Below are 15,074 nucleotides of genomic sequence, written 5' to 3'. Positions count from 1 at the left end.
TTTAAACGATGCCCAATTGGCACTAAGGGGCCTAAAGTGTGCCAAGAAAACATCCCACACACCATTACATCACCACCACCAGCTTGCACAGTGGTAACAAGGCATGATGGATCCATGTTCTCATTCTGTTTACGCCAAATTCTGACTCTACCATCTGAATGTCTCAACAGAAATCGAGACTCATCAGACCAGGCAACATTTTTCCAGTCTTCAACTGTCCAATTTTGGTGAGCTCTTGCAAATTGTAGCCTCTTTTTCCTATTTGTAGTGGAGATGAGTGGTACCCGGTGGGATCTTCAGCTGTTGTAGCCCATCCGCCTCAAGGTTGTGCGTGTTGTGGCTTCACAAATGCTTTGCTGCATACCTCGGTTGTAACGAGTGGTTATTTCAGGCAAAGTTGCTCTTCTATCAGCTTGAATCAGTCGGCCCATTCTCCTCTGACCTCTAGCATCAACAAGGCATTTTCAGCCCACAGGACTGCCGCATACTGGATGTTTTTCCCTTTTCACACCATTCTTTGTAAACCCTAGAAATGGTTGTGTGTGAAAATCCCAGTAACTGAGCAGATTGTGAAATACTCAGACCGGCCCGTCTGGCACCAACAACCATGCCATGCTCAAAATTGCTTAAATCACCTTTCTTTCCCATTCTGACATTCAGTTTGGAGTTCAGGAGATTGTCTTGACCAGAACCACACCCCTAAATGCATTGAAGCAACTGCCATGTGATTGGTTGATTAGATAATTGCATTAATGAGAAATTGAACAGGTGTTCCTAATAATCCTTTAGGTGAGTGTATATTTATATATACATTCTGTTGAACAACCACAATTAATTCTGCTTTTCATTCTGTGATTATAGGACATATTTTGTCACCCAGGCTAAATTAATCAGAAATCTTCATCTGCATTTTCTAACCTTCAAAAAGTAATTTACATCAAACTTCAACATCATTGAAGATTTTCAGGAAGCCGTTTGTTGTTTATTTTGATATTCTGTGCTTGGAATCTATCATTTATTCTTTTGTCCAATGTTTGTTTCATAAAGATTGATGTGAGTGTGTCTTTCTGACAAGATTCTGGCATTTACCTTAATTGCTGATGTGAGGCTTTTCAGGCATTTTACTGTACCATCAAGCCATATTTGTATTTCATATGGTATAGATGGGTACTGAAAAGTTTGATATCACCTCAATGACTTATTGCTGTCAGCTGTGAGCAAAGGAGCAAAATGTACAAACAGCGTGTTGTGTGATGTTCTAGGCGACTTCGGGAGTTTGCGGATGCCATACCTAGATGGTAAGACGCCATTGCCAAGTGAGGATTCTAGTCTGCATTGGGCCTGGGTGGCACTGCCTATCCTGATGATGATGCTCACCATAACCGCCCTTCTGCTGGTGAACCAACGTAAGCAGTGGATTCCCGTGCCTTGCTACCGCACACCCACAAAGGTGCCTATATGTTTCAGTTTACTGCACAGTTACAATCAATCACAAGACATGAGATATTTATCATGATTTTCAGGTGTTTTCACACTTGATTCAATTGCTTCATCTGAACTCGAGTTTGACTCCACCCCCCAATAGTATTGTCACATTGATATTACTACTGAAACCAGATGCATTAGGAAATGCAAAGGAAATGTTGAGTCATTCAAATTAGGTGTTACCAATTGCGGTTCACTTCGCTAAGTTACGCCAGGTTGCTTTCATTTTCATTTAGAACCATACTGTGATCCACATGAACAAGCAGTTGCTTGTTGTGCCCTTAGGCTTAATCTACTGCGGTCACACCAAACAAATAAAACAAACTCTGAGGTCTTACGGACTGTGCAACAAAATCTCCAGTGTGAAAACGCCATTAATGTTTTATATGAGCAGTATCTTGGCCTGAAACTATTTGGCTGTGCTAATGTGAAAATTCTAAGACAGCTGCCTGTGTTTGTGGTTTGTTATTTCTGTCATACAGCCCACGTGTCTCAATAACCAGCTGGTGTATGTGGACTGCCAGAAGGGGACGAAAGTCCAGGTGGACAGTTCCCAGCGCATGCTCCGCATCGCAGATCCCGACTCAAGATACAGCGGTTACTATAGCATGCAGAAACACAACAACCTGCAAGCTGACAACTTCTACCAGACTGCGTGAGCAACAGGAGAGTGAGAGAGAGTGAGTGAACGAAAACGAAAACGAGAGACTGAGCCTGTGTTCAGCTGCCAAACATTTTTTGGCACGCGAACATCTACTAAATACTATAGAGATGGACAAAGCCAAGTGGATAGAGAAGAGACCCTGATAATGAATAACAAATATAATATTCACATAAGTCACTCCAAGCAAAAGAGAAAAAATATATATCACACATCAACACCTGAAAGCCTCACCTGAAGCTGGACGCCGCATCTATGAGTGTGATATCTTATATCGGTGAGGACTCTTCCAGAATATTTTTGTGATCGGTTGAGCATATTTTTATGTGAGTGTGAGTTTTCGTGGATGCCCAGGCACAAGTTGAAGGTAGTTGTGAAGTCTAATGTACACTTGGGATTCGGACAACCGCTGTTTTTTCAATGCATTTTTCCCCGCATTCCTACTTTTTCAGTTGAAAAAGAGAAAAAGTTTTAGGAGTGCTTGTGTGAACATTTAAAGCTGAACCAAAGCTTTTCTCTCTGAGTTATCTGATATGCCCAGAACAGGTGAGAAGGTGAGGAGGGCGAGAAGACCTTTACTTCCCCGAGGCAGAGGAGATGCTGAACTGTGTTTGTGTGGCGGAAAATGAGAGGGAAAATTGAAAGAAAGTAGGTCTGCTGTAGCAAACAGACCCATTTTTTTAAGAGATGCTACTGTAAGATTTTGATTCCCCAGTGCTGTGGGTGAGTTTGGCCAAGCTTTTTTTTCTTTTCAAAAGATGAATGGAAGACAACAGATTAAACCACTCAGTGGACATTAGATCTTCCTGGTAAATGGATGTGTGGGTTCTCTATATTGTATCTCTGCTAACATGTATGAGCGTTTCCCATTTAACCGTACAAACACCATTTGCTCTTTCTCCCAGAATGAAGGGCAGATTGACTTACACTCCTTAAATATATAATTTACTGAAACGAATCTTAGGGTTGTGAAGCGAGACAAAGATAACAAAAGAACAAAGCGATACTGGTTTGGATTTGTGGCTATGCTTTACAAGTGCTGCTTTTTTTGCTTTGATTCTTTAAACCTCATTTCGTAGGGATGAAAACATGTAGTGAGGACAGTTTGTGTCCTTTAAGAAGCATTTACGAAGCACAAGCAGAACGAATGCTTGTGTCCATTTGTTGTAAAAACAGTTCTTACGGTAATTGTCCACAATACTCTGTATGGTTTTTACAAATGATTACTTAATACTTGTAAGGATTTAAACAGTTTACACAAAAAGTTTCACGCAAAAATTACTACATTGTTGACAGTTTACATTAGAACAGTTTTACGAACAATTATTATTAGAAATTTCTTTATAATTCACACAAAAATGTAACTTTTACACAAAAAATACTAAACTGTCGACAATTTAAGCAAGAATGGTTTATAACATTTACTTAATAATAGTAATTTCTCTAAACGATTCTTACAAAAATTTACGGATTTAAATGATTTAAACAAAAATATCAAAATTACCGTCAGTTTCCGTTACTACGTAGCAATGATTTCTCTATACGATTAACACAAAAATGTAAGGATTTAAACAATATACACAAGCATTATAACATTTTTAACAATTTATGCAAGAATAGTTTTTAGGAATTATTACTAAACATAATTAATTAAAAAATAATTATTAAGGATTTGAATTATTCATACAAAAATTACTTAATTGTAGACAATTTATGGAAAATGGTTTTATGAACAATTATTAAATACTAGTCATTTTTCGACACAATTCATACAAAAATTTAAAGTTTGAACGATTTACACAAAATTGACTGTCGACAGTTTACGTAAGAGCGGTTTTACGAACAATTATAACTGTGTATTAGTAATTTTCTAAATGATTTATACAGATATGTAGGATATGAACGATTTACACTAAAAACTTTTCTCACATTTTTGTAAGAATGGTTTTATTAACAATTACTACATACTAGTAATTTCTCTAAATTATTCACACAAATTGTTGACATTTCATATTTGAGGAAATATTACTACATCCTAGTAGTTTTAGTTGATGACATAAACACAAATTGAACATTTTGAATGATTTACACAAACCATTTACACAAAAAATGACTTTGTCTACAGTTAACGTAAGAATGGTTTTACGAACAATTTACACAAGATTGCAACATTTTGCCCGTGTTTCAAGAATGAGTCTCAAAAATCTGATCTGATGACTTTTGGTAGGGGGTTTGAAACATATTATGCTTTTGGTTGCTTGTTTTTCGTTTTTTTATTTGTACTGTCATGAAACTGCCTCCTTTTCTGGAAGCTTCGAAACATTACTGAGGCACCTTTCTGTTTGGGTTTTCAAGCTGAGAACAAATTTGGCTTAAAAATGGATCATTTATGTACATATTAATGCTAAAAAGAAAAGGCATGAAATATTATGTGAGTATATATGTGTGTGTGTGTATGTATTTGTGTTTGCATGTACGTACGAGTGTGTACACACAAACGCACATGTACGCACACATGACATTGGTAAGGTTCTTAGTTAATTTTCCTAATGAATGTATTTATGATTGATAAAAAAAGAGATTTATACTAGCGAACTGATCATGACAGGCATGCCATTGCCTTTCTTGTTTGACGGGTAATTCAGAAAAGCACAGATGATGATGATGATGATGATGATGATGATGATACAGAATAAGACAAACATCTCATTCAATCCTTTTTTTTTTGTGTGAGTGTATTTTTCCCTCTTGTTTTTTCTAATAGTAAAGCTTATCTCATTCAAATGTTTTGGGGCCCACTTTAGCTTTGTTCAGACCTGCAGCAAAAATATGATCTTTGACCTGATTCAAACCACATTTGCAGATGTGTTTAGATTAAATATGATTACAATCAGATTTTTAAAAATGCAACTCAGTCTGAATGATCAGATCAGATTTCAAATGTTTCAAATATACTGTATCTGTCCAGTGTGAACAAAGCCTTTGTTTTTGTAAGTGAAGTCTCTTCAGTTGTCTGAACTACTGGAATACTGATGGACATAAGCTGTTGAAGTGAGGGGTTAGGGCAGGGCAGTGGGAGGTAAAAGGTAGCTTTGTGATAGTTTGTCTTGGTTGTATCTTTATCTGTACATGATATTGTTTGTAGAATTATACAACTTGGCACTTTTTGATTTTATTTTGATTTCTAACAAATTGTTTTAAAGAGATGCCCTTGTTGCCCCCCTAAAACCTTATGGAACCCTGTGCAGTGGTAATGGGCTGAATCTTAAGAAAACATGTCCAAGTTACATTTCACCCTAAAGTCAACAGGAAAAATTACAAATTATATAATTTGCATGAAGAAAATTTTAGGACTGTTACATTTTTTTTTTAAAACAATATTATTTTCATGACAACCAGATTTTCTCCCCCAAATTCTCATTGCCAGAATGTGTCCTGATATTTGACTTTATAATAATTTTTTGCATTATGCATTATTCTCAATGATTGTTCATTAGAATTCGTTTTTTAATGGAAGAAAACTAAAATAGCAGTCAAAGACATATTTTTGCCTATTTTTAAGATTTAAGCATTTCAGTTTCATCAAAAATTCCATCAAATTGAATTGTGTAATGTTTTACTAAATTAAATTAAGAAAACTTTAAATATATAGTTATTTTAAATTGGATTTTCTTAAAGATAACTCGGTTCAATTTAATGCAAATTTGTGATAAAATTGAAATGTGTAAATCTTAAAAATATTTTTTTTTTGAGCATACAATTATTTTTTGTTCTAGTTTTACAATTGTTTTGACTGTAAAAAACAAACAAAAATTACTGTAATACAGTTTGTTACGGTATTATTGTGTGAGCTTTTTTTTTTTTTTCAGTGGACTCTTATTTTGAAATGTATTTTTGCCTTCATGTCTGGTTTCCTGGTTCCCTTTCTCATTGTTTTCAGCTGAGTCATTTTGTTTAAGCAAAATATAATTTCATGTTGAGTTTCAATTTGGGAGTGAAAAAATTACCTGGACATGAAAGGTTTCATGAGATTCACCCAATTTGTTTCAGAGCTTGAGTCTATAACTGCAACACACTCACAATCTTGTTATAACAAAGCCTTCGTCATATAAAATGTACTGTGTTATCAGCACAATGCCACAGAGTCAAGGATGTGGATTTTGCTTGAACATTGGGGGGGTACTCTTCCCCCATCCCCCCTGGAATCTACACCCATGCACAGAGTCGTGGTTTTGCCTTAATTCAAGCACATAAATGTGTAGATATTACCTAAAAATGTATACAGTAACTCACAAATAACCACTTGCCCTTGAAATGTAAAGGCCGATTTGGACCCTTCGCTCATTTTTATTCTTCACCACACTTCTGATTTTTTGTTGTTGTTTTTAATTTTGGAAATGAAGCAGTTTATTGGTTGTCCTGTCATTCAGTCATAACCAATCAAAAAGCATTAGACAAACGGTAAACAGTAATTAGTAATGGAGCATTGCTTTTGAGAGGCCAAGCAAACATCCACACGGCTCTGACAAAAATAAACTCGGCAGCATTTCAGCAAGATGTCATCCATATTTAACAAGCAATCTGAGATCTGTGCATACCCCACTTTCAAGTTCAAATTCAATATCCACACACAAAACAACATTTCCTCCTCATTGCCTCTGAACACTCTGTGCTTGAGTTCATGGTTGAAAGCTGCCGAACATCACGGACTAGATTTGATTTGGGCACATTTATTTGGGTTCTACGGGGTGGTTTTTATTATTTTTTTTGTGCATTCTCCAAGTATTGTTGTAAATACTTGAGTGTCACTCACCAAAACAAAAAATACAAAAAGGTTGGGTGAGAGGTAAAAATTAGAGATGTAATATATTGTCTATGACCTTAATAATTTATTGATGAGTGAAAAAACTGAAAGTAGCAGAGGACGCAGCTCAAATGTCTGCCTCTTAAAGAGTGTTTCAAAATACAAGACTTTATAGAGTATTTGTTCTTTATTTTTTGGCTCTTCAAAGAGAGCAACGATGAATTTGTTTTCTTTTTCTTTTAAAGGATGGTCGTCCCAATGAAAAATTAAAGCCAGAGGAGCTTCTAGAAATTTGTCCTCGTATCCCCCCTCCACCCTCTTTATTTTTTCTTTCTATATGAAATATCAGCCCTTCTAGAGTTTGTATACTACTGGTGTTTATTGTTCTTGTAAAAAAAAAAAAAAAAGAAGAATGTCAAGATGGGTCATGATGAAGAGAAAAAAAAAAAGTGTAGTTGAAATATGGACTCTGAATTCCTGTAGCACAGCAGATTTTTTTTCCTCCAGATTCTTGTATTATTTTGTTTGTTACTTTGCAGCACAATAAATACTTTTTAAACAATTAAGAGTTTTGTCCTGTTATTATGGAGAGATACAAATATGTTTTTTGATCAATCCCACAATTCTGTTGTGTTCGCAATATTAGATCACACTATAACATTGTAACAAGACAAAGTTAAAGGGGTCATATCATAAAAAAACTAAATCACCGTGTTCATTTGAGATAAAACAGTTTGATTATGTAAACATGCTCAAACTTTTAGAACTCAAACTTCCTCCCCAGTCCAAAAAGTCTATCTATTGAAACTGAGCTTTAAAAATTGTCTTGTTGCAAAATCTATGACTTTGTGACATGAATACATTAGCACAAGACCAGCCATATTTAATAATTATTCAGTGTTTATATTTAATAATTATTCAACTTGGCCCGTCCCATTGCAGAGAAGGATTACCATTCCTAAAAACCAGAACAAGACACAATTTTTCCAATTGGTGTACTGGGAACTCTTATTAATATTGAAAGATAGGGTGGCACCAACTATATTCATGGAAACCTGCTAACTACAGTGGATATAAAAAGTCTACACACCCTTTTAAAATTTCAGGTTCTTGTGATGTAAAAGAATGAGACAAAGATAAATCATGTCAGAACTTTTTCCACCTTTAATGTTACCTATAACGTGAACAATTCATTTGAAAAACAAACTGAAATCTTTGAGGGGGGAAAATAAAAAAATTAAAAACCTCATAATAACCCAGTTGCATAAGTGTGCACACCCTTAAACTAATACTGTGTTGAAGCACGTTTTGATTTTATTACAGCACTCAGTCTTTTTGGGTAGGAGTCTATTAGCATGGCACATCTTGAAGTGGCAATATTTGCCCACTCTTCTTTGCAAAAGTGCTCCAAATCTGTCAGATTGCGAGGACATCTCCTGTGCACAGTCCTGTTCAGATCACCCCACAGATGTTCAATTGGATTCAGGTCTGGGCTCTGGCTGGGCCATTCCAAAACGTTAATCTTCTTTTGGTGAAGCCATGCTTTGTGGATTTGGATGTGTGCTTTGGGTCATTGTCATGCTGAAAGGTGAACTTCATCTTCAGCTTTCTAACGGACGCCTGAAGGTTTTGTGCCAAAATTTCCTGTTATTTGGAACTGTTCATAATTCCTCCACCCTAACTAAGGCCCCGGTTCCAGCTGAAGAAAAACAGCCCAAAAGCATGATGCTGCCACCACCATGCTTCACTGTGGGTATGGTGTTCCTTGGGTGATGTGCAGTGTTGTTTTTGTGCCAAACATACCTTTTGGAATTATGGCCAAAAAGTTCAACCTTGGTTTCATCAGACCATAACACATTTTCCCACGTGCTTTTGGGAGACTTGATGTTTGTTTTTGCAAACTTCAGCCAGGCTTGGATGTTTGTCTTAGTAAGAAAAGGCTTCTGTCTTGCCACCCTACCCCATAGCCCATTCATATGAAGAATACGGGAGATTTGTTGTCACATGTACTTGCCAGAAATTCCTGCAGTTCCTTTAATGTTGCTGTAGGCCTCTTGGAAGCCTCCCTGACCAGTTTTCTTGACATCCAGTTTTTGGTAATATCTCTTTTGTGCCATAGTTTTTCCACTTGATGATGACTGTCTTCACTGTGTTCCATGGTATATCTAATGCTTTGTAAATTATTTTGTACCCTTCTCCTGACTGATATCTTTCAACAATGAGATCCCTCTGATGCTTTGGAAGCTCTCTGCGGACCATGGCGGAGATGCAACTAAGAAAATGTCAGGAAAATCCTTCTAGAACAGCTGAACTTTATTTGTGATTAATCAGAGTCACTTTAAATGACGGCAGGTGTGTAATGACTTCTATTTAACATGAGTTTGAATGTGATTGGTTAATTCTGAACACAGCTACATCCCCAGTTATAAGAGGGTGTGCACACTTATGCAGCCAGGTTATTGTAAGGTTTTTCATTTTCATTTTTCCCCCACAAAGATTTCAGTTTGTTTTTCAGTTGAATTGTTCACATTATAGGTCACATTAAAAGTGGAAAAAGTTCTGACATGATTTATCTTTGTCTCATTCTTTTACATCACAAAAACCTGAAATTTTAACAGGGGTGTGTATACTTTTTATATCCACTGTTTGTTAATCATTTCACAAGCAAAGAGGGCGATGTATATGGATTAATATCACATAAGAATGTTTGAAATTATGAAAATCTAGTTTAAAACAAATGTAATGTAATCTTTATTTACAAGATGGTTGTATATGTTTTGCAGAGTGATCAGATGCATTTTAAATAATTGCAAAAAGCTTCATTGGCCAAAAAACTGAACTTTATGTGAAACTGTGAACTTTATCACAAAAACCCAAATTCCACAGTTTTTTGGCCCTGGCAAAAAATGACCAGCTAACATAATTTCACTAATCATATCAGCAGCATCTGGGAAAGTGTCAACGAGTGAAATCACTCTATCATTCTGATTGGATTATAAGAGCAGACTGATTGCTATAAAAGGAGGGAAGAAATGCTTCCAATCATTGTGTTCTTTTTAGCAATGTTTACCTCTAAAGAAAGACATGCAGCCATCATCAGTTTGCATCAAAATGGCCTCACATGCAAGGCAATTGCTGCAAAGAATATTGCACCTGAAAGAACCATTTACCGGATCATCAAGAACTTCAAGGAGAGAGCCTTCAGGATGTCCCAGAGTGTCCACCAAGCACCAGGACAATCTCCTCCTGATGAGTCAGCTACGGAATCGTGCCACCACCAGTGTAGAGCTTGCTCAATATTGGCAGCAGGTTGGTGTGAGTGCATCTGCACGCACGGTGAGACGAAGACTTTTGGACAATGGCCTGGTGTCAAGAAGGGCAGCAAAGAAGCCACTTCTATCCAGGATAAACGACAAGGACAGACTGAAATACTGCAGGAAGTACAAGGATTGTACAGCAGAAGACTGGTGCAAAGATATTTTCTCTGATGAATCCCCTTTCCGACTGTTTGGACATCTGGAAAATGAAGAAAATGTGAACGCTACCATGAGTCCTGTGTTGTGCCAACAGTGAAGCATCCTGAGACCATCCATGTGTGGGGTTACTTTTCATCCAAGGGAGTGGGCTCTCTCACAATTCTGCCCCAAAACACTGCCATGAATAAAGAATGGTATCAAAACGTCCTGCAAGAGCAACTTCTCCCAACGATCCAGGAGCAATTTGGTGATGATCTGTGAATTTTCCAGCATGATAGATCACCATATCACAAGGCAAGAGTGACTTTAAATTTCCAACATAAAAGGAAGGTTATACCACCTTGGATTTTAATAAATGTTTTACTTAATGCCCCACCACTAAAACATTTTTTTTAAATTAATAAACAAAAGAAAAGAAAAAAACATATTTTCTATGATATCAGGAAGGATCCACCACCTCAAAATTTCTTTACTTTTTATGCTCAACACTAAAATATAATTATTTATTTTTTTACTGTATGCACCACCACTGAAATATTTTGATATTTCAAGATAATAAAAGATAATTTCTGAAATAATGAATAATTATAATTTTTTCCCCCATTTTCTACAAAATCAGGAAGGAATCAACCTCAAAAATTGTAACTTTTTATGCCCCACCACTAAAATATTATTTTTAAAACTAGTATTTCTTCTATTGTCTATTATGTCAGGAAGATTATCTCCATGGCCTTTTTTTTTTTTTAATGGCCCGCCATTCAAATATAATTTGTATAATTCATTTTACATTTATTTGAAATAAAATTAAACACATTTTAAGAAGAATTTGATAACATGAGAGGTGTATTAAATAATTGACGGCATTTTGTAACCTATTTTATAAGGGGCAGAGAGAAGAAAGGAAATGGTCTTGACAAAAATAAATTATGAATTTATTTTATTTTATTTGGTCCAAGAAAGCTTGACTAATAGTATAAAAGGATAAAAACGATGCACCCCCTTTCATTAATTAAAACACTAACAGTGTTGTGTTCCGTAAACCAAGTGTCTATTTATTTAGCAATAAACATTTATTGACTTTAAAAATCTATATTATGCAGACTCTGCAGTGTGATCACCATCAGCTCAGAAATAGTCGAGCTCTGCTTCATGAATCTGAGTAACTGACCATAAGAAGAACTATTATAAACATACGGCATCACATGATGTTTAAACGCAGCTGTGTTCAAGCCATTTGAGAATTATTGACATGTAAAAGGGAATGTTTCATACAAGGGGCAGCAACCTAGTAGGATCCTATAAGTCTGTGGATCTTTGCAGCAAATTTAGCTATAAATAATACTGTAAATCACCCCACATTATTTAGATAAAATTACACCGACATTCTTTTGAGAACGCAGTTACCCAATCAGACCACAGAAGGGCGACAGAGAGCTGTGGAACATTAAACACATGCGCGCTCTTGAAGCTTCTGAGACATCAACTGTGTTGAGCAGTCACATGAATGGCACGAGAGCATAATGTGATGTGAAGGCAGTGACAGAATATGAAGTCAGCACTCTCAATTAGTGACTTTTGTAAGACAAATGAGATATTAAGCAGTATGCTGCTCTCAGTAGATATTAAGCAGTATGGTGACTGAAAAGTCTAACAGTGTTTATTAGGCATATATATTTGCTGAAAGGTCATGAGAAATATCTGTACTGTTGTAGAAGGCAACACTGACACTTGATGTTAATCTTTATCATTTATGCATTCTATATGAAGACTTGATTGATTCCAGAGGATGTCAGATGACGTTTACCAGTGTGCTGATCCATAGAGATCCATAGAGTTATAATCATGGTTCTTGTTGATAACAGAAAGGTCTATGTTACAAATAAGTGAAGCTTGATTCCTTAAATGCATAACAGTTCTGCTGGTTTTCAATAATGTTGATGTTCAGGTTGTTAGAATTTATTTTATTCTCCACTTCATTGTTATACAGCACTGAGGTATGAACACAGGACATGACATATGGCTTCATCTATACAGAATGAGTATATAGTGTATGCCAAAGAAAAAGAGAGGAGAAGCTAAGAAAAACTAGGAGGAAAACTACCTTCTACTAACAGTACATCTACTATTAATGGGATGGTTCATTGGGGTGGAATTGCACAAACAGACCTGACCATATTTACACTGAAAATGGAGTGGTAATCCACACATAAATGCCAAAGCGACTGCATTAGTGTGGTAAACAAAATGTAGTTTAGCAAATTGTATTTGTACTCGGCTTAAAAAATGTACATGAATGCCCTTTTGCTTTTGTGACAACTTTTGAGACATTTAGTTTTTTATGATGTTGGCAGACAAATATAATAATACTGTTCTGTTACCACGCATAGAAGGGGTTTGCAAATGCCAAAATTGCTGGAGTAAGAATGTGGCAGGGCTCTCCTCCACACCTGGCAGCGTCTCCATCGCTCCAGGCGGTCGGGGAGTCCAGTCCTCACTCGCCTCGCGGACGGCGGACGTTCACCGCGTCCGGGCGGTCGGTCTACTCCCTCCCACGGTGGATGGCAGGACGGCAGTGTTGATGACTCCACTACGGGCATCCCTCCTCCTTCCCGGGCTTCGGCATCAGTGTAACGTATTCAATGGACAGGAGGAGGCGAGAACTGGCTTGACAATATAAATAATAGTTTTAATGATTAAAACTGCCCCTTATAAAATAGGTTTAATGACATGTCCGTAAACTATCTCTCTCTCGTTGCACCACCATCTGTCATTGGCCTTTATTCCTCTCGGAGGCTTAATTTGCCTGATAAGGGACCGGGTGTGTATGATCACGACCCGGCCCCGCCCTCCGCCCTGCCACAAATAATTTTTTTCACTCAGAAACAGACAAATAGTGAGTAACACACACACACAAAATCAAATCAGTTCTCGTGTTTTGATCCATTAATTAAGTTTTCTTTACTGCATAATATGCCTTTAAGCAACATGTTAAAATGGTGCAAGCTTATCCTACTAGAATGTATGTGACATCAAATAAACAATAATTAGGTCAGAAGTAATCCAAAGCAATCAGATTAGATTACCTTAACCCTTTATCACTGTTTGGGTCATTTTTAACCTGAATAATTATTTTTTTAATATATATATATTAAAATTATTTCCTAAATCTGAGCTGTCAGAGGAAATTAATGGGAGAGACTAAAACACAAAGCATTATTTTTTATTTGTCAAATAAAGACAAAATGCAGAACATATACACACATAAGCGAAGAGGTGAGACTACAAAACATCCACACACACACACACACACACACACACACTCAGGTTTGCTTGACTATATTAATGATCTCACAAAGGCTTCCACTGATTCCACATCAGGCTAATAATATTTTTTCCGAAGTGACTATATGCAACCCGGAGACCAAAAATGCATGAAATATGCTGATATTTTGACAATCTTTCAATTTACTGAAATATTTTTTATTGAAGAGAAGATAACATAAAATGTGCTTTTTTATATGAACATGAATGTGTAATTTAGAGGTAAATCTGTAAATATTATTAAAAAAAAAATTTTAAAATACCATAAAATCTACATTTTTACTTTAGTGAAGTGATATTACATTTCTTAAAAAACATTATTTGATGTTTCGGGTCAAATTTGACCTGAACAGATGGAGCAGGGTTCACTACTGATAAGTGTACAAGGTTTAAAATGTAATCTAAGAGATTAGGTTACAGACTACAATTTATTAATGTAATTTGTAATCAGTACCAGATTACAATTCAGAAGTAATCTACCCAGCACTGCATGTTGTGTGGAAAAAAGATGCAATGAAAGTGAATGGTGACTGAGAATAACCTTCTGCCAAACATCTCCTTTTGTGTTTCACAGAAGAAAGAAAGTCATACGGGTTTGGATGAACACGATGAGCATGAAGGTGAGTGCAGAATGAATGCAGAATTTATGGGTGAGCTATCCCTTTTAAATGTAATCCCATTTTGTCTCATGCAGTGAACTACAATAAACCTCTTTGTTTACATCCATGCATGTGCATTTACGTAGTGGAGTGAAGGTTTTTGTGACATGCAGTGTATGTAAACGTCAACCTTTTGACGATTTTCATTTTCATAATTGACCAGGCATGGCAGAAATGTCCATCGGCTAATCCCCTTACTGTGACTCTAATGCGGGCGGCTCTGTCAGAGCAGTACCATGTTAATGGAACAAGCTGCTGCAAACCAGCAAGGTGGAGAACGACCAAATCTTGACGTTCCCCACTGACAAAATTGTGCTTATAGCAGCAAAGAGCAAATGGCAAGGGCTTTTCCCTCATTGCATGCTGTTCATTTAATAGTCCTTTAAAAATTAAATGGTCTGTTCTATTATTTAGCATTATGACTGGATATTATGGATTTTAACTGATTATTAAAGGTAAAGTTTAGCATTTCTGTTCCACTAGTGGCACTTAACAGAACTGCAAAAATAATGACTGTTATTAAACAGGTTTCCAAAACACTACCCCATCTGCAAACTCATACCATTGGTTGAACCATTTTTTCTAGAAAATCAACCCACAAATGGCTTATAGCTTAATACTTATATCTGCCTCTGCATATTAAACTGGGATAGGAGTAGGCCTGATAA

General features: G+C 36.3%; 1 protein-coding gene across 2 annotated transcripts in view; it reads left to right on the top strand.

The window, feature by feature from the left end:
• Positions 1–7,512, top strand: part of LOC127662525 (cysteine-rich motor neuron 1 protein-like) — a 195,672-nt gene extending 188,160 nt beyond the window's left edge. For both annotated transcript variants that reach the window (XM_052153746.1, XM_052153745.1), the window contains exons 16-17: positions 1,263–1,450; positions 1,968–7,512. In XM_052153746.1, coding sequence (XP_052009706.1) covers positions 1,263–1,450; positions 1,968–2,144 — 365 coding nt within the window. In that variant the 3' untranslated portion in view covers positions 2,145–7,512. The remainder of the gene's footprint in view (positions 1–1,262; positions 1,451–1,967) is intronic.
• Positions 7,513–15,074: the final 7,562 nt, after the last annotated feature.

Source organism: Xyrauchen texanus, chromosome 22, assembly GCF_025860055.1.
Source record: "Xyrauchen texanus isolate HMW12.3.18 chromosome 22, RBS_HiC_50CHRs, whole genome shotgun sequence".
NCBI classification, from domain to species: Eukaryota; Metazoa; Chordata; class Actinopteri; order Cypriniformes; family Catostomidae; genus Xyrauchen; species Xyrauchen texanus.
The sequence above is the reverse complement of the archived record's forward strand: the minus strand, read 5'-3'. Positions and strand labels throughout refer to the sequence as shown.